The sequence below is a fragment of the Haliaeetus albicilla genome, chromosome 5 (genome assembly GCF_947461875.1).
Source record: "Haliaeetus albicilla chromosome 5, bHalAlb1.1, whole genome shotgun sequence".
NCBI classification, from domain to species: Eukaryota; Metazoa; Chordata; class Aves; order Accipitriformes; family Accipitridae; genus Haliaeetus; species Haliaeetus albicilla.
In genome coordinates, this window is record NC_091487.1 from 27,074,481 (window position 1) to 27,093,679 (window position 19,199).

Consider the following 19,199-nt stretch of genomic DNA (forward strand, 5'->3'; position numbering starts at 1 on the left):
CTGCTTTTTATTTAAGCAGTCTCCTAGATCTTCTGGATTTGGTAAGAAAGATCATTTACCAACTTACCGAAGAGATGCTGTGGGTAATAAAGATAAATACAGTTACAGCTTTTCGTATTCCAGTAAAGTGAAATAAAGGGACTTGGTCTCAGTGCCTTTCAGGGCTCAGCCTCAGGAGGGAGGTTTATGTAGCAGTTAAATCTGAAAGTGACTGTTAGCATCATCTCGACCTTAAATTTGGTTGTAAAGTGATCAAGGATTTCTGGCTTTTTCTGTGTGACTTCCTGAAGCAAATGCTGCATCTTCTGGTTTAAACAGTTGCAGGGTGTGCATTTTCCCTCTGCAGATTACTGTGTTTCTGTGGATAACTGCTTGCCTTAACGCAGTTGGGAAGTAACTTGTTTACCTTTCTGTTATATAGACAAGTTTCTCTTTTTAGTCTAACCTATTTTCTGCTCTGTTTTTAATTAACTTAATCTTGAAAGATAAGATGAGGAGCGGGAGAAATAGGTCACTTGATGGTGGTAGATGTGCAGTCCTTTTTGTTTACTGCAGTTATAGCCACAATGTTTAATATAGGTTGTATCAATGGATGTCTGTTGTTACCGCTCCAGGTCTGATTTTTTTTTTCACAGTCTGAAGTCTAATCACAGCTATGGCTCGTGTTCCAGGTATGAAGTCAATGTACTTACTTAAAACAAACCAACTATTATAATCTTTCTTAACTTTACAAGTACTAAGTCCAGTAAGGCATGAGTGTGTGCTGAAACCCATACCTTGAACAGTGTTGGAGAAATACACCTCTGATTGATTGATTGTTGTATTGTCTTAGAAATAAATAAAAGAAGATGGTTTTGTTATTTGTTTGTAGTTTTAGCAGTAATCTGAATTAGTGATAACCAAGATCAAGGGTTTTGAGCTGAAGCAATCTGAAATTGAGTGTTAGGAAACTTAAGTCCTAATGTGGAAAGTGCACTTGCATTTGGAGTGGGACCTTACAGACTGTGTGAAATTGCTTTGAGCTTGCATAATCCCAAATGGGATTTTAAATTTTTTTTGTTTCTCTTTGTTTCCTAAAGAGACAGCAGTGTCAAGTTAGTCTTGCTGCATTCTAGATTTAGCAGCAGGATCTTGGAACACAAGCCCTCAATTGTTAAAACTGGGTTGCATTTTCTTTTGGGGGGAGGAACAGGGACTTCCCTACATAGGCACTTGTGTGACCCTTCTCAATTAAACATAACTAAGTACATACATCTGTTGGGTTGCTACACCCTGTTCCTATTGCAAAAATCTGAGCTTGTTTTTAAATTGCTTGTCTGCAAATAAAATGTTGGGCTATAACTGGGGAGAAAAATGTCTGAAATCATTCCATTCACTCTGTGGGATGATCTAATCCATGCTTGTCCTGCATTATCTTAGTCCAGCTAACTTTTGTTTTGGCTGCAGCTTCCAGTATCATTGCTGGGCATAGAGTAGATTGTTTTGGTGGAGGAAGAATTGTTTTTTGCAGACAACTTACAAGCTAGAACAACTATTTAATCCACACAGAAAATACTGTATTTTCTTGGAAAATGGTTACATTCATAAGTAGTTTGCAATCCTTAAGGTGAGGTGGAAGGGAAAAAAAAGGGGGGGGGGGGCTCCTATGGTGGCAGCATTACCAAACTAAGGATTTATGTGCTATCCACTGGCTCTATGTACAGAGGCAGTTGACAGTTGGCAGTTCTGGTTCTAGGACTGATATCAAGGGCAAAGGTAAAACTGAATAGTTTCTTTTAGAATCTGGTGAAGTCTTTCAGGCAAACTTAGAGCCCTTTAGAAGGCAAGTAATTGGCTAAAAATGATGCAACAGCTGAATTAAGCTAAAAAGTAGTTAATTTAACATGGATGATGCTTTAAAATGTCTGTTGTCAGAATTTGTTGCTGAATAGCTCAGGTACAAAGGCTTATCTAAATGCCTTTGAGGACTAAACTAGAAACAGAAAGGAGAATAAAGAAGTTGCAGGAGTGAGCCATGTAAGAGTTCTGCAGCTGAAATAAGCCTATGTGGAAGTAACGGAGTAGTGAGCTGCAGAAAAAAAAAGCTCCCTTGGCAGATTTGACCTAAGCAATTGCAAAAAAAGGAGGGTGGAGGTTTTTTCTGGTAACTTCTAATTATGGGGTGTGGTGGCTGCATTTATATTAAAGGCTGAAACTGTTCTGTGTGTGCGAGTGTGTGTGCGCACACAGAGAACAGGGGAATGGCAGTTGAACTGCCCGTGCCAGTGGGGGCTTGTCTAGAAACAGTTTCCTTCTTTATCTTAAAGGGTCCTGTACCAAATTACTGCATTGTGAGTAATTACATGGTTTTTAGGCTGAAGCCAAACTGTCAGAACAGCCAACAGCTTCTAGCAGAAGTCTTTAGACTGTATGATAGTCAGTAAAAACAGAGCTAGGCTCTGTCCTGATCTAGCAGAGAGCATCAGTATGCCCACCTGTGCCCTGGTAAGTGCACTGTGCCTGCTGTGATGGCTGCTACCACAAGGGAAGAAGCAAATGGTAACTTGATGTGAAAAGGTGAATGAGTCAACACACTAAATCCTTTTATAGGCAACAAAATCATTAATGCTCTAGCTTCCCACCTCTCATATTTTTTTAATTCTCCTTTTTTGCAAAGCCTAGCAATCACTACAAACTGTTCATGGACATAATTCATGTTTAAAATCATGTTTGTTTGGGTTTTTTAAATGTTTGCCACAACAGCAAGTTCTCTGTTGGTTTTTTTTAAGTGTATTTGGTATACTTCCTTCTGTGCTTGCCAGACAAAAAAGAAATTCTACCTTGCACTGCAGTTTTAATTATCTGTACAAGGTGTTGGGATAAGCTTGCTTACAGCCATTTCCTGCCCCAGCCTGTGTGCCCATTTCACTGATAAATCCTGAGTAGTTTCTGAAGTTAGAGCTGAAGGAAGTGGGAAGTGGTTTTTTTCTGCCACCCAGCTTCCCAAATGCCATGTTGAGACAGTAAAAAAACTTAGTAATAGTTCTGCAAGGTTCTGGTGGTGCTGAAGCATCACGTAGCTATGACTCCTTCTGCCCATGCCATCAAAAAACCCATATACACATCTTCAATAAAACACTACCCCCCACACTATCAGTTTTGAAGAGTGAGGGTAGAGTTGCTCTGTGTTTCCACTTCCAGCTCCCTCCCACTGCAGTGGTAGGTCTAACTGCTATTCTGCAAAGCTGGGACAGCTGAAAGATTACCTATGAGGTCATTAACAGAGTATGTATGTAGTAGGGAATGATAGTAATTCCTCTTCACTTCAACTGCTTCTATAGTACTGTGTTAACAGTGACATTGCCTTCATTTTCAGTAGACTTTTATTACCTGTTTCAATTTGTTTTCACATTCTATTCATAAAGCAGCAAACATCACTTTTGGCATGCAGAGAGATTCCCTGTACAGCTAAACAAGGACAAAGCAGCTGGACTTTTAAAATACAGTTCACATGACAATTTTATACACCTCTGAAGAGATTACTCAAGTTAGAAATACTTAAATTAAAATGGCTATCGTACAATGGAAATCACTTATTCACAATATTCATACTTATTTAATTCTTTATTTACAAAATACTATCCTGAGAATTTTCTATTAAGCTTCAATTTGAGCAAAGTAGTTTATATATACCTAAGTAACAATGGTTACTTAACACAAGGGAGAATGCCTTTAGGAGAGTACAGAAATGCTTCATTGCTCAAATATCTCTGTCAAGTCTCCTGCTTTGGTTCTGGTTGTTCTACAGCTGATGGATTTAGCTGAGGTGGCTCAACTCTATTTTCAGGAGGAGGGGGTGGAGGCAAAAATCCAGGTCGTTGAGGTGGATAGTGAGGATAAGATCTCATTGGAAATGGATTTCTTACTGCAGGAGAATCAGAGTGGTCCAAGTTAATATCAATCACAACAGTAAACACATATACCTGCTCCTCCTACCCCATATATGGCCTGCCTAAATAGAAGTCACAAAGTAGACCCAGGTTAAGTGTTATGCTCCAAGGAGACAAAGATGCTAAGGAGGAGGACAAAACGATCACTTTTCTCAGAAGTTACCTGTGACAGGCTCACAGCAGCAGCCAGTCACTGTCTGTTAATGGGCTGCTGCTGCCACCATCACCTTTGGTCTGCTGTAGCAGCCCTTGGCTGTCATACTTTACAGATCCTTTAGAAGATAAATGGCTTAGTTCTTCACAGGTTAATCACAGAACAGCAGGAGGCAGAAAGAAGCCCTTCAGTTTGGTACTTAGATCTTGCTCCACTAATGCAAGCTAACACAAGCTCCAAGGAAAAACAATTAACAGGTATGTCCCAAATGCATACCTTTGCATGGACACTAGCATACCTCAAAGATAAAGGGTGAAGCTAAGATTTATATATGATGCAACCTCGTAGGAGGAAAAGGATTAAGGTAAGCACTACTTGCTTTCCTACCCCAAAAAAGAACCTTTTAAATCCTGAACAGTATGTGTATGCGTATTTTCCAGCCAAAGCTAGTATTTGTAAAAACATTGTCAATAGGAGCAATTGTGAAAAAGAAAGTGTACAATGCCATTAACCTTAATCAGAAAAGATGCTCCCTGTTAGTTGAATTGAGAAGTAGTATTCAAATAAAGATGTAGATATTCACCCAGTGTGGTAACTCGCTACCTGCACAAAGCACTTATGTTCATCAACTTAAAATAAATGCTGGCAAAAACTACGTACTTGGCAGTGGAGGGCGCGGAAGCCCAAAGTCTCGTACTGGAAAACATTCACGTGGTCCATACATGCCAGCAGGAGGAGGGGGAGGAAAAGGAGGTCCTCGTCTCATGAAAGGTGCTCTAGGATCCACAGGCATCAACGGTGGTCTGACTGGAGGGAAAGGTGGAGGAGCAAACCCTGAACTGATGGCTTCACTTTCAGATGTCAGCGACGGATCAGGTAGCGAGTTCTGCAATACAGTGAAAACAGGGAAGTTAGCTTAGGGAAAGGGATGAGGAGAGGCAACATCTCCAATCCCATCAGACCCACTTTGATGTAGACTGTCGCACTAGCTAACAGCTAGTTCCAACTCTGCCTTAGCTACAGCATAATTGTGAGCAAGGCTATCTATGTGCACTGACCATCAGCTTGACCATAGTTTCATCTTTTGTGTTACAATTAGTTTTCAGCAGGGGTTATATTAGTCATACATAAAAATTAATTCACAAGATAGTAAGTGCTGTGATAACGTAAAAATAATTTTATAATTTGGATGGCACAGTGCAATATAACATGACCAATGCACTAGAGACAAATTTTCCTAAACATTTTACAGAAAATTAAAGCTTCTTTAAATCAAGTGTCTGTTTGGCTACTTACACTAAAGTTAGAATGGTCTTTCATCCCATTTCCACTTGGTTCTGTTCGTGGGCTATTTTCTGAAGATGTTTGTCCATCTGTAAGCAAAAGTTAAACAAGTTATTCAGTGCTGACCTCCTTTTTTCCACCACTGATTTCAGTATTTTTTCTGAAATCAGGATATATAGGCAAGGGGGAAAAAAAAAAAAAAAAAAAAGTATTGCTGTACCAAGCAACTGTTCTGCAGGCAGACCGAAAGACAACAGAGGAACACAAAGCTATGTTTAAGTATCTTCTCCAACTTCTGTACAGATTGCATATGCATTACAAGGTTGCAGCTTTTACCAGAGTTTCTTGTATACAAGTAAGCCTTTTTCTTCTATTTTAGTTTTGGTTTTTTTTTTAGAAGTTACAAGTCCATTTTCCTAGCGATACATAATATTACTGTAGCAGTTCCCTTGTTCCCCTCCCTCCTGCTAATTCTTTCTTTGCTAAGTCCCACTCTAGGACTGACTGCACTATGATACGCTCTTGGCATAGAGCTTAACAGCAATCCTATTCAATTCTGACAAAAACTGATTCCTTCCTTAGTTGCTAAACATTAAGGACACTTTCAGAACTGCATCATTTCTGGATAAGCATTCAGAAATGAGAATAATCATCCTCATATTTGCTATACTCACTTTATAAATTAAGAGATAAATAGGAACTTCAGTGTTTTTACCTTTATACATCCCTGAGAACAAGTATTTTCAGTAACAACTGAAGAAAATTATTAAAGGGAATTGTCAGAGGAGAATCTGACTGGATATAAATATACTACAAATATATACACTAAAGGTACTCCTTTCTTAAAAAACAAAAACAAACAAACAAAACAACCAACAAACCCAAAACAACAAACAAACAAAAAGAACAACCAAAAAACCCACCCCCCTCCAAGATTTGAAAAATACTGCTTTCTTACACGTCTGCCTGGATTAAAGACAATAATACTAAAAAGCACAAGACTGAAACCATAATTCTCACACATCACAGATTTTTCATCTACATGTTGTATCTCTTCTTTGAAGAAAACAAAGCTCTTTTCTCAACGAACAGATAGGTCTTTTCCAAAAATCTAAATTACTTGTCATTTCAAGCAGGCCCTGCCTTTGCTGAAGATACAGTTACTTAACAATCTGAAGCATTTCAACTGCTTGTGTCATACACGGAATATTCATGCCTTGATACTTAGGTTGCATAACCCTTTGCATTTTAAATCCCTGTAAAGTTGCTCACAAACTGTGTCAAGCTTTAACCCTTCTTTCTGACCAGAAGTTTGCTGCTCCAGGTACCTGCCTCAAGTTGAAATTTCATTTTTGTAGAGTTAGTCACCCCAGCTTAGGAAAATGCCTATTATTTTGTTCACTTTAAATAACATTTTGATCATCTTGCTTATTCACTCTTTGGAGCTGGAGCCTGGATTCAGTACTGTGAGACATGTTGCTGTTCTGAAGTCACATGGCATGTGCTGGATGGGGTAGGTTCTTTTTCTTTCAATTTGTTGGAGTTTTTTTGCTATTTTTACAAATACTCACCCAAGTCTAGTGAAATTACATGCCTCTAAAAAGCAAGATTCACATATGCTTCATGACCTGCTAAATGCTGGCACCAAGGTTATCCAAAACCCTGTTTCCATTAAGTAAGTTTTGAACTGCCCAAGAACTGAATACAGCTTTTTTTTTTTTTTTTTTTTAATTGTTGCTTGCCAGCAGCTGAAGAAAAGGGTAAAAATGGATGCAACAAGTGACTGCAAAGACAGTGTACCTCTCCTGTCCTTCAGTCAGCATTCAGGTGCTAGAAGAAAGACCTCAGTGGAACACAAACTATTAGAAAGCAGAAGTGAAACAAAGAGAGGCTTGGGAAAGAGGGTAGGAAGGTTGAGTGGCTGTACAGGAACAGAATTGTCTTCCAGTAGAGAAAAATTCCCTGTAAAACCTGAACCTTCAACCTGAAACAGAATTCAGCATTCCCAGTTCTCACATTACACACCAAGTAACAAAGGTTCTCTCTCCTATTGCCAGAAACTGGGCAACAAAGATGGTAACTTACTACTAATCATAGGAGTAACTGAATACCAGGTGGCAAAGTTTCTGTTGTGAGTTTAATGACTTCAGCCTAGCTGATCAATCAGACACATGTGATTTACTAGGCATTAAATAAGGATGAAAACTGCTTAATAAGTATTAGGGCTTTAAGCTCTTAAACTGTTTCAGTGATGAGGTTTAAGTCACCAAAACTTTACCTCTGAGCTTCTGGCTGTTGCTAAGTATCACAAACTACAATTTATGTAATTGGCCAGTTTAAAACAAATGGTACTTGGGTCAGTGAAATGTGTGATTAAGTTGGGGGCAACTGCACTGTGAACTACAAAAAGCTGCAAGTATGGTAATTAGTTTGAAGGAGGAGACCTCAGGACCTTCTACTACTTCAGTACACAAAGCCAGCAGATATTTGAAAATTTTGCTGTTATTCTTTTGGTCTTATTGACTCTAACTCTTTCTAACTTTACCAAATATGGCATGGCAATGCAAGTGTGGGTTTGTGATATTTTAAAGCTGTAGTGAGCCTCATGGGAGGGGCCAAAACAGACTCAAGGCCAATCCTGAATGGTTAACATACAGAACAGTGAAGGTGGACAAAAAAATACCTCATGACTACCATTCACTGAATCCCATCCACCTGACAAAAGAAACTGCTGTTGTTGATAAGAGGGAAAGGCTAGCAGGTGTTAAAATGTTTTTACACAATGGAACATCAGGTCTGTGGTAGCTATAAAGTTGTCGTCTTACCAAGGCTACTACACATAGTCGACTTACACTGAGATTCTCCATTTGATAGTATCAAGGAAGCAATTCCCACCTGTTTTATCAAAAGACTGCACATTATAAGTTCGTAGTTCTGCTGGTCCAGAAAGTCTTCCAGTATTTGGAGGATTAGGGAAAAATCTTTCTTGTCTTCGAGGAGGAAGAACTGGATCAGTGTAAGGCTCACCTAACATTGAAGAGATCACAAAACAGGTCAATGAAGATTTATTCCCCCCATTCCATATAATTTTACACCAGCAAAATACTCCGGATATCTTATGGTCTTGTAAATATCCAAAGTGACTATTAACCAGGATGAGAAAACAAATTTCAAAAAACCCCAAACATAGGAATCCCACCAAGTATGTACTATAACTTATGTTTCTAAGGAGCTGCAAAAGAGAAAGTTCATTGATTTTTGGTTTAACATACAGTAGAATTTTGAAAGTTATGATTGCCTAAGTCATAAACAGCAGGGCTTTGAAACAAAGGTTCAGCATAGCGATGAAGGTCAAAGGCAAAATAAGGTACTATACATTTTAAGCCATTCTTAGATGAGTGCTGTTTTCTGTTATGCTTCATAGTGCTGTAATGTGTTTCCACCAACTTCCTTGCATCAGATCTAGCAATCAATCATGCAGCTACAAGACAAACTGTATCAGTGAAATCAAAGAGCAAAAATGGGGTAAGAACAAAGCTCAAGGAAACAAGACAACCTCTCTGCATTATCCTGTCAATAGATCAGATCTGGAAAATTATAAGCTGCATCCTGAGTGGACTTTGAGTTTTATAATCAGGCTTTCACACAGATGTGTAGCAACTACAGTATCGCTTGCTGCATCTAATAAGTGAGGTACTTTAATCTGTCTACCTAATTTGTAAAAATTTTTTTAACTTGTAGCATTTTTGCTTCTTTATTACTGGTGTACAGGAAGGTTGTCCTTCCCCCTGCATTGTTTACTTGAGAAATATCAGCAGTACCCTCTTTGATTCATCTCTGTCTTGAGTGATAATGTGCAATACAGACGTTTAGCTGAAGAAGTGAGAGTGAAGACTGATTTTGTTGTTGTTAATTATTAAAGAGGCAGCATCAACATAAAAATATGTACCGAACATGATGACTGTACCATGGTACTCCTGTATAATTAATATAAATGTTTTTTGAAAAAACCAGTATTTTTCAACATTAGCTTTTATTTATTTATTTAAGGCTAATGTACCATTAAAACTTTTTACCTTCGCAGATCTCTTAGCAATTATCCAGCCCAGACAGGTCTTTTAAGGCACTAAGCAAACCCCCAGTAAAATGATGAAACCAAACAGCTGATTGTACACTGCTAGTACCAATATATATTTAAAAAATAGCATAGAAGAAATGCAAGCGAACCACACCATTCAAGAAGGGGAAAAACCCCATTATTAAAAAACCCTTTCCAGTGCAGTTGCACGTGCAGTTCCAAGAAAACATTTCATATTTTTAAGCAAAAAATACTTAAATATACACACTGCAAGTCAATAACTTCACTTTTCCATAGATACAGTAGCTAAGCAGATTTTTATACCTGGTGGAGGCAGAATTATCCTGCGTTCTCTGTCCCAAGGAGGAGACAGGGATCCAGTATCTGATGGTGGTCTGTGGGGATCAGTTAATCTGTCAGAACTCAGCTCTCCTCCTTCATTACCACCTTCATACATGGCAGTTGGTCCTCTGGATCCTAATCGAAGAAATCAGATAGCTATTTACCCAGGTATTTTAAATCCTCTATTATGGCTTTCTTCATTAAGTCTGAAAATAGTAAAATAAATCACAGAACACCAACACTGTCAAGATATGAGAGGCGCATGGCTCCACAGGACTCTCCAGCTGTTTGCTGTTATGTTTACTAGAAGTGTTTAAAAGGTTTGTTTGGAATGAAAAAGTCTTAGTTCAACAGTAGTGCAACCAAGAGTACCTGCAATTTTTTTTAAAAAAATAATCATTTTAAGAGTTTCAGTTCATTCAAATCAGAGAAACTAGTGCCCTCACAATAAATCTTCTTCTCAGTGCTAAAAAAACTGCTGCTAATCAAACTAAAAATTAGCGCACTGGAAGTTAATACCCTCATCGTAAGAAAATAGCCGCGTTACATTCAACATTCTTCTGGTTCTTTCTAATTCTTTAGTCAAGAAAAAAAATAAGAGAAGACCAGGTCAACACATAACCAAAGGCAAGAGAAACTGTAACAATGAGTGATTTTAAGTTGCAAGCTTCCTTTAAAATAGATTTGTTCTGAAAAAACTGACAGAAGTACTGAATTCTGGTATCATTCTCTAATTCTCTATCCTAAAATTCAACCTAAGATTTGAAGCCATTTCGTGTCTTGTACAAAATCAGATGAGCACTATAATTGCTCTGTAGCTGACATTATTTAAACACATCATTTGTTTAATCTGCTGAAGTTATGTTAGTGCTCCATTGTGAAATAGGCAGTAGTTAAGCCTTTGCATAGTCTCTTGCCTTGTTAATACTGCATCCTGAAATCCAGTTTTTAGTCTTCTTCACCAGCAACAGCTGAGCTACAGTTTAAAGATACATTGGACAGCTCAGTTTCATTACTTACTGCCTCTATACAAATAAATTGTCAAGTATGATTTTGTTTGCGTGTGGTACAGCTACTGCTGAACATCCAATCTCAAGCTTTTCTGACTTAGAAAAATGAATCAACTTTCATGTGCACCTGGATATGCTTTTTACAAAGAATTAAAGTAAATAAATAGGCCATGGTGATCTTTAAAAATCACTGTTGATTAGTGAAATCCTTACAGATGAGACATTTAGACATATTTCCCATGAAATAAGTACAGGTTTCAACAGGTTTAACAGTAGTAGAGCTTCTTTATTACCTGTAACAGATGCTGAACTCCACTCTAGCATTTATCGACACTATTTCCATCAACATCAAAAACATGAAGGAACAGTGGTTTTCTTCTCTTACAACCCCTGACATCACGGCTTGCTTTCACCTACTCCTCAATCTCCAAATTTTACTCCTTGCACACAACCTTCCTGGTCCCTTTTATCACTAGGGAAGAAACTGTCTCCACATATACGACTGCCTCAAATTTAGAACAAAGGGAGGAAAACAATTTACTGAATCAGTAACTTTCTAGTATCATGACCCCCAATAAAACTCTCTCATGCTTTTGACAACACAGGTACCCTCTTCTTCTTTCACCGACTGTAGACCAATGAGATGGAAGTGGCAGTATTCTTTCTTCAGAAAACTAATCGACTCTTGTTCACTTTAAAATCCTAAGTTTATTTCAGCAGAACCCCATTTGTCCAAGAAATAAAACAAGACTGATTAAGTTGGGCTTTTCACTTTTCTCAATCTATGCTTCTAAAATGAATCCACTGACCAACCTACTAGCAACAACTAAGGTTTCTATTGTACTGTTACACATTAGACAGCTTTAGAAGCAAGTTGAAAAACAGGAAGAGTTTGTCCAATTAACTATTGATATTGAATTGGTTGTTTTAACACTTCTTGTCACCAGCAAGAGGAAAAGGTGTGACAGGTTTATAGTAGAGGAGAGAGAAATCCAGAATAGATATATTTTCAAGTTTAAGATTGTACCTCTTCCTCCTCCTCCACCTGGAAGCATAGGTGAAAGCCTTAAAGGACCCTCCAATAAAGTTGGAGGGGAAAGAAAAGCTCTTGTTTCAGATGAAGGCCGGCCCATTGGTGAGGGTCCATATGGGGAATGCTCTGGAACAGTTAAAACAAAATACTCAAGTTCACAATATTTAGTTTAGCAAAGTGTATAAAGTAATTAACTTCTCAGGTGAAGTTTAAAACTAAATTGTATAAGTGAAATGAAAATTGTGTTCTAATTACCATGTGTATCATATTCCTAGTCTACTCTCATCGATACTACAAACACTCTTAGTTTCAACAAAATACTCGACATGACCTAGAGTCACTTATGACCCAATTATTTTTTTAAATTACTTATTTGCACATACACATGGCCAAGATAGTTTTCAAACAATTACATGCGTGTGGTCTTGGAAAACAAAACCATATACCAAAATAATTAGGCTCTATTTTACAATTCAATACTGTACCTCTGCCAAATGGTCTAACTGGAACATCAAGAGCATAAGGATCTTTTTCTAAAAGGTCAAGTTTAAATTCTGTTTCAGTTAATCTGCAAATAAACAACAAAAAACAAGTAAATAACCAAGAAGTGCAAAAGTTTTACCGGACTGCACTGTTTACTGCTAGGCTTTCTACTTAAAGGGTTAATGAAGCAAGGTATTTTACTCCCTAAATAAAAAGACAAAGGATGTCACAGAACTCTGAACTTAAGAAATCCTTAAAGTGTTTCTCTATGCTGCTGTATTTAAACTGTAATTCAGAAGCTGAAGTGGCATGTTAGATGTCACAATTCCTAGCATATTATTCTCATGAGTACTCTAAATTGCATTCCAAGTATTAACACCTAAAGGTTCCTCCCAACCACCACCACCTGATCTGTTAGCCCAGTATTAACCTCTGAGATAAGCTGTAAAATCATGAGGTAACCATGACATCTGGTTGATACACACTTATTTAAAACAAACAAACAAAAAAACAAACCCCCAAACTCTTTGAGTTCTAGTACTACCTTCTGCTTCTTTCCTGAAATATTTCAATATTTCACATAGTTCTTAAGTTCTTTCATGTTATCTTTACAGGAATGCTCAAATGACTCCCTTTCTTTCAGAACTCCAATGGAACACTGTGTTCTCTCTGCCCTGTTCGGGCCACAATTGATTAACACAGGTCTAGACAACATCAAATTGCATAAATCCAAAACATACTCACATGCCAAACTGCATTTGTTTAGAATTAGATCAGAATTGCACTTACTTTTGTCTGTTATGTGCATTTTCTTTTTTTATATCATTGAGGTGTCTTTCAGCTGCTCGGGCTGTCAGCTTTGGGGAGGGACAAAAATCAGATGCTTAGATATTATTATTTATTAATTAAATGCTTCATAAATGTGACGGGTCCTAGATCCAAGAAATTTTTTTCTATCTGAAGCATGTGGCCTGTATTTTCACAAGATATGACTTGTGTATAAAGCATATGAAACAGATCCTCACATACGTCACCAAATGGCATTAGCAGCTCTACTACACAAATTTTTGAGGAATGATATGGCTTTCTGCATGTTCTTAAAACTGCAGAAATTAAATTCTTTGGCTATAGCTGCTTTGAAGCATCTACAGAATATGTACAAGATTTAAAGCCTCAAATTTTATATAAGAAAGTTTTATGTTAAAATCATATAGTTAAAAACTGTAAAATTATGACCATGAAGTGCCATAGCTTTTAACAGGGTTCTATCTTATACAGACTATTCCGTGAAACTGAAGAATGTATTAGTCAGGAGATATTTTAATAAGTTTCTTGTTTGGGAAAAAAGGCAAAAATGGATTTTGTGGCAACATTCTCAGGAAGCTGTCAATGGAACATACTGTTCTTACAGGACATAACATTTTCTATTAGTAGATAAAAGGAGTGAAGTACATCCACGGAAAATACTAAAATGGCATTGAAACAAGGCCAAAAGCTTTTATTATTAGCAAAATGTCACACATTTGTTAAGTGGTAACATGTTATTCCAGCAGATTTATTGCTACAGCAAATAATATTGTAATATCATTCTACTGTGCTCATTGCTATCCAGCTTAATTATTCCAACTATTTTATATGATAGAAGTATTTTTAACATGCTTTTGTGTATTTCTGCAATAAAACTGTACGTTTAAAGGTGACAGGTTAGAGTTAATTTTGATTATCTGTTTTTAATAAGAAACAAATAAGTGATAAAGAAAGCTATTCAAATCATGGAAAAAGAAGACACACAAAGTTCAGAAAATTCAGTAGCTGGAACTTACCCAATTATCGTGAGCTTTTTTCTCATGTGAAGTAATCTGTGATAGAGAGATTTCATTAGATCATTATCATGTAAAAAAAGAAAACTTAAGATTGAGTATATGCTCGTATCAATAAATTTAACATGTGTGGATAATTTGTAATGAGACATCTAAACTTAAAATTTAACTTTATTAAAACGTTATCTGGTGATCTCTGCTATGAAATTGTGTCAGTCAAAACCACACAGCATTGGGGCGGTGCAGGGAGCAAAAAAACACCCAACAAAACCAAGCCAAATACAGCATCACAACCTAGCTGAAAGTGGTATTTCAGTTGCAATAACATCCCTCCTGCTTGGCATAGATGGTAAGTAACACAAAGCACATACCTGATTCTGGTAAGAACGAATGGTTCTTTCCAGCTCTTCTTCAAGATCTTTTGCTCGCTGTCTGTAACAAAATTAGGATTTATGACATTGTAATAAAATGTGGAGGAAAGTAATTTTAAATACAGTAAACACAATGGTAAACACAAGGTATAGTTAAGAATTGTCACTTAGGTCCATGGAATACATAAAAATCATAGTAGCAGTGGAAGTTCTAGGTCCTAGATTAGTGCAAACTGAAATGTAAACGAACAGAACCAAAAAACCCAACACCTCCCCAACTTTTCAGTGGTTTGTGATATGTTTCCAATACAAAGGATATCCCTCCACATATGCCTAACAGCCAGCCTCACCCAGCTCAGCAAACGTACCAGTCTGGCTGGAGCATCATGCTGTTACAGGCCACCACAGTCAGTCCTGAGGGACAGTCACTTGCACTAAAGTTATTTCAAGACCACAGAAAGTATGATGCCACCTTTGCTGCCGGCTGCCCTGTGCACAGCCTCTCTAGGTTCTACCCTCTCTCAGCAGGTAGGCCAAAGACACATTCATTGTTAGTTATACTCCATTTGCAATATTAATAATCTCTTTAAAATTAAGATGTCTACGAAGTTCACGTTCTGAGTAAATCAAGAAGGGTGAATTCTGTCTTCCTGTATGAATACTGAAGAATGTCTACAAGAACTTTCTAGAGAAAGAATTAATCTAATTTACTCTTCAGAAAATATTGTTGATCAGTATCATTCAGTTAGAGTCAATACCTCCATAAACATTGAAGGAAGATGGGGAATATACATTACAGATTGAAGAATTATGCCATAGTTTGAGAAACCACAGAAACAAACCAGAGGTACACAGTAGGTGCAAGACAAAACAGAGCAAAGCAGTTAAAAAACAACTACAGAAAATATTCCCACATCACAGTATTATAGTAAAGAATTTCTAAACAACAGTACTATTTGACAGGCTTAGAGATACAGAAACAGAATACTATAACTATACAACAAAAATATGTTACAATCTATAGGAAAACTGAACATTGCATTTATTTTACAGCATTCTCTTAACTTCATATTTTTATCTCTGTTCAATAAACCGAACTAGATTAGAGAGCCACTTCTACCATTCCATTAAAGCTAACATGTCAATACAATCAGCATCCTAATGGAAGAAAAGTTACTAATGATCGATCGTCCATACCCAAATTTTTTAACAAAGCAAAACCTCCCTTAGTGTGTATTATTACACACAAACTAGCACATACACACAAACACACACAAAACAAAGAAACTGGAAGAAAATACATTCACTTATGCTGCTGTTTTTATTAATTCTCTACTGCCTTTTGTTCACTTTGGAACAAGTGATTACAGCAACTAAAATCTGTAATTACCTGTAGCTGTTTAGTTCTTCAGCAGCATGATTAATTTTTTCATCTACTTTAGAAAGCTTTTCTTCCTTCTGTAGGCGTTCTCTTTCTTCTACTGTCAGCTTCCTTTAAGAAAATTCAAAAACTATGGTTAATTCTGTTTCAAGTCAACAATTTTGTAGTTGGTCTGTCACGAAAAACTTCTCCAATTATTTAGGTGTGATGAATATATGATATTTATCCAGATAAAAGTTTTATAGGCAATATACGAAGTGGCATAAATAACACTAGTTTGTATTCGTATTAGTTTATTTAGTTTATTAACTGTTCTATATGAAACAATTAGATTACCACTGTTCCTAAAAGTAATCTGGAAGACAATCTATGTTCCCAAAGAATATTTCTATTTGGGATGTCAGGGGTAAGCAGCCACAAATCAAATCAAACAACTAAAAATCAAACTACACTAACTTTCAGTGATATGTTCTGGTACTTTTTTTACATTTTACAATGATTTTCCAGAGAAGAAAAAAGGTTGTTATTAGCTATTAAAAAAACAGTTATTAAAAAAAATTCTTTCCAGGTTCCTCTTTCTTTATGCCTTATCAGGCACTACAGAAGAGAAAACCCATATTCCAGACCACAGATTATGCACAAGGTAATTCTGCGGAACACACGTGGGTACTACTGCTGCATACAGCCCTGAATGGATAAACTGGTCATTTTCCTGTAACCAGCAGTCCTTTGCAATCAAACTATCTAAATCATGGGTCTTTTGAACATGATTTAAACTTTTCTACTCAATCTTCATTTCCCACTTTTCTATTTCCCTTGTTTGAACACAGCTAGCTTTTTAAAAGATGCTTTGTTAATACTAATAGCCTCTTATTCTGCTATCTCATCACGGTAGCTTCTCTCCACTCCTTTTTGGCTTTCCTAAAATCTTTGATAAGCAGCATACTCTCGCTGAGCTTCAGTGTGGTGTTTTTAAATACCATCTACCCAGCCTGCAAACATTTTTCCTTTCTGACTGCACATCATAGCTTCTTTTTAACAGGTTCCTTCCACTCTCCACACCACACTCCCACGCCCCTTTTTTTAAAATCAAATGTTAACGTAGGGGATTTCTAGGTTTTGTTGCATCTACAAAGGTGCCAAATACCTATACAAATATATATACTACAGAGAAGATTACTGAAAGTAATACTTTAAAAAGGTCCCGCATACTGCTCAGTACAGGACCAAGACTTGTGCTGCTTCTCTTGCTGCCTTCAAGATTACATCTGCTACTTGAAGAAATAACTTCTGGCTAGTAAAACTGTAATTTTACCATCATGCCCTAAAATGATGCCCTCTGCTCCCTCCCTCCCCCCCCCACACACACACACTTCTGAAGGTTACTACGTGCCCTATCCCATCCCAATCAACTTTATTTCTAGTCCTTAACATATTTCTGATTTCAGTCAGTAAATCATAATCCCTGCTACCATCCTGACTGTGAGGCAGATAGTACAGTTCTCATATTCTATCCTTCCTGGTGAGGAAAAAGCCTGATACACAGAGGTTCTATGTTGCTTACTGGTAATAGTTAGCTGGCCTACGTTTTAACTCTAAGCTTACTTTTATATATAGCATCACCCCTCTACTGACATTACTAGCTCTCTTTACTATGTAAAATATACCTCACAGTTAAAGCAGCTACTGATTATCTTTGTTTCAGCAACTTTGATAGCTGTATTACACCACATCTTAATTTAATTAAAAAACAAATAAATAATCAAGCTTTCCAACTTTACCCACCTCATTTTATAGATTAAAAATTTGTTACTTCTTGTTTTATCTTTGTTTCTGTACTTGCTTGTGGAAAAGTCCTAAAATAATATACCACTACTTTCACGGAAACAATTTCTATACAATTACTGTGATCATAAATGTACCTGAAGGTGTAACATAACAGGGTCTTCACAATTCAGAAAACTCTGGAAAGCAGTATCCAAATTTTCAATAATTTTCAGCCCCCCAAATCAAGGAGTTATATTCAAATCAAACAGAAGGCATTGAATATAAAAAGAGAAACCAGCACCTGTGTAGTTTCATTTCATTTTCTTGATAAAGCTCAGTCATTACTTTAAGTTTCTGCTGAAGCTTTTGAACTTCACTTTCCAAACGTTCATTTTCAGACTGCAGGGAAGCTTGTTGACTTTGAAGGTTTTCTATACGTTCTATCAAATTGAGAAATAATTATATTGGGACAATGCAAAAGTTACAAAATTAAAATATCTGCAATATTTTAGTATATAAAAAGTCTGTAAAAACCTTTGATCCTATGTTGCTTTAATAATATAAGCAATAATATGTTAATATATTTCAATAATTTATACAAATTGAGAAGCAGTATTGCTCCTTTTTATGGGAAACCAGCAACTATACTCTCTACCTGCCACAAAGTGCAGCTCTGAGCACATATCTAGCCTTTGCTCCAAATTGTATAGCTTCTTTCAAAACAATGCAGTTTTGTAATTCACAATATAAATTTTCATTCAGGGCTCTTATTACTCTAATTATTCTACTAAAGGAGTAAAATAAGTACCATCAGTCTTGCAGATTTACCCACATGAGGTCTTGCTTAGTAGCCTGAAGGGATAACTCATATTTGTCAAACTACCTTATCTTTCCAAATTAAAATCAGTCATGTTTCTCTTCCTATTTACTACTCCTATGCCTCTCTTCAAGAAACATAGAAAGCTTCAATTAAGTTTGAATATCTTTATGGGACAGAGTTACAATCAATTTGGAAAACACACTAGCACAAAGAGACAATTTAAAGGACTATCAAAAACTGAAAAATACAGTTTTACAGAGCATTTGATCACCCAAATAACAAAGCACTGTACATTCAAATATGATGGCTACTCTGCTGGCTGTTTTCTATGAAAGCAATACCTAATTACAGGCTTTAATTTGAATTCAAGTGGCAATGTTTTCATTTCATAAGGTTTATTTCAGTATGTCCTACACAACAAAGGAAAAAACCACAGCAAGATGCTTTTAGGTTGAATTCTCCAAATGCAATATTTTGGATTTTAAGAAATATTGAGCTTGCAACCATTACAAACTAATTACAATTAAGCTACCATTTTTAATAGATGGTTTTAAAATTTAAGACTAAAACTCCATTGTTTCATGTCCAGAAATTATGTAAAGAAGGTATTATATATTTACTAACATCACTTTGCCCATATATTTTAAGATTATATAACTTAACAGTTATAGAATATTCCAACAGAGTACAACAAAATTTGCAAATGGTGCTTTAGCAACTTCGATTG

General features: G+C 36.6%; 1 protein-coding gene across 3 annotated transcripts in view; it reads right to left on the minus strand.

Annotated features, from left to right (window-relative positions):
- Positions 1 to 3,339: 3,339 nt before the first annotated feature.
- Positions 3,340 to 19,199, minus strand: part of MIA2 (MIA SH3 domain ER export factor 2) — a 39,470-nt gene continuing 23,610 nt past the window's right edge. For all 3 annotated transcript variants that reach the window (XM_069783930.1, XM_069783929.1, XM_069783928.1), the window contains 12 exons: positions 17,954 to 18,092; positions 15,895 to 15,996; positions 14,505 to 14,565; positions 14,137 to 14,172; positions 13,103 to 13,170; positions 12,316 to 12,398; positions 11,825 to 11,956; positions 9,770 to 9,922; positions 8,263 to 8,394; positions 5,380 to 5,456; positions 4,744 to 4,969; positions 3,340 to 3,904 (listed from right to left, as the gene is read on the minus strand). In XM_069783930.1, coding sequence (XP_069640031.1) covers positions 3,753 to 3,904; positions 4,744 to 4,969; positions 5,380 to 5,456; positions 8,263 to 8,394; positions 9,770 to 9,922; positions 11,825 to 11,956; positions 12,316 to 12,398; positions 13,103 to 13,170; positions 14,137 to 14,172; positions 14,505 to 14,565; positions 15,895 to 15,996; positions 17,954 to 18,092 — 1,361 coding nt within the window. In that variant the 3' untranslated portion in view covers positions 3,340 to 3,752. The remainder of the gene's footprint in view (positions 3,905 to 4,743; positions 4,970 to 5,379; positions 5,457 to 8,262; positions 8,395 to 9,769; positions 9,923 to 11,824; positions 11,957 to 12,315; positions 12,399 to 13,102; positions 13,171 to 14,136; positions 14,173 to 14,504; positions 14,566 to 15,894; positions 15,997 to 17,953; positions 18,093 to 19,199) is intronic.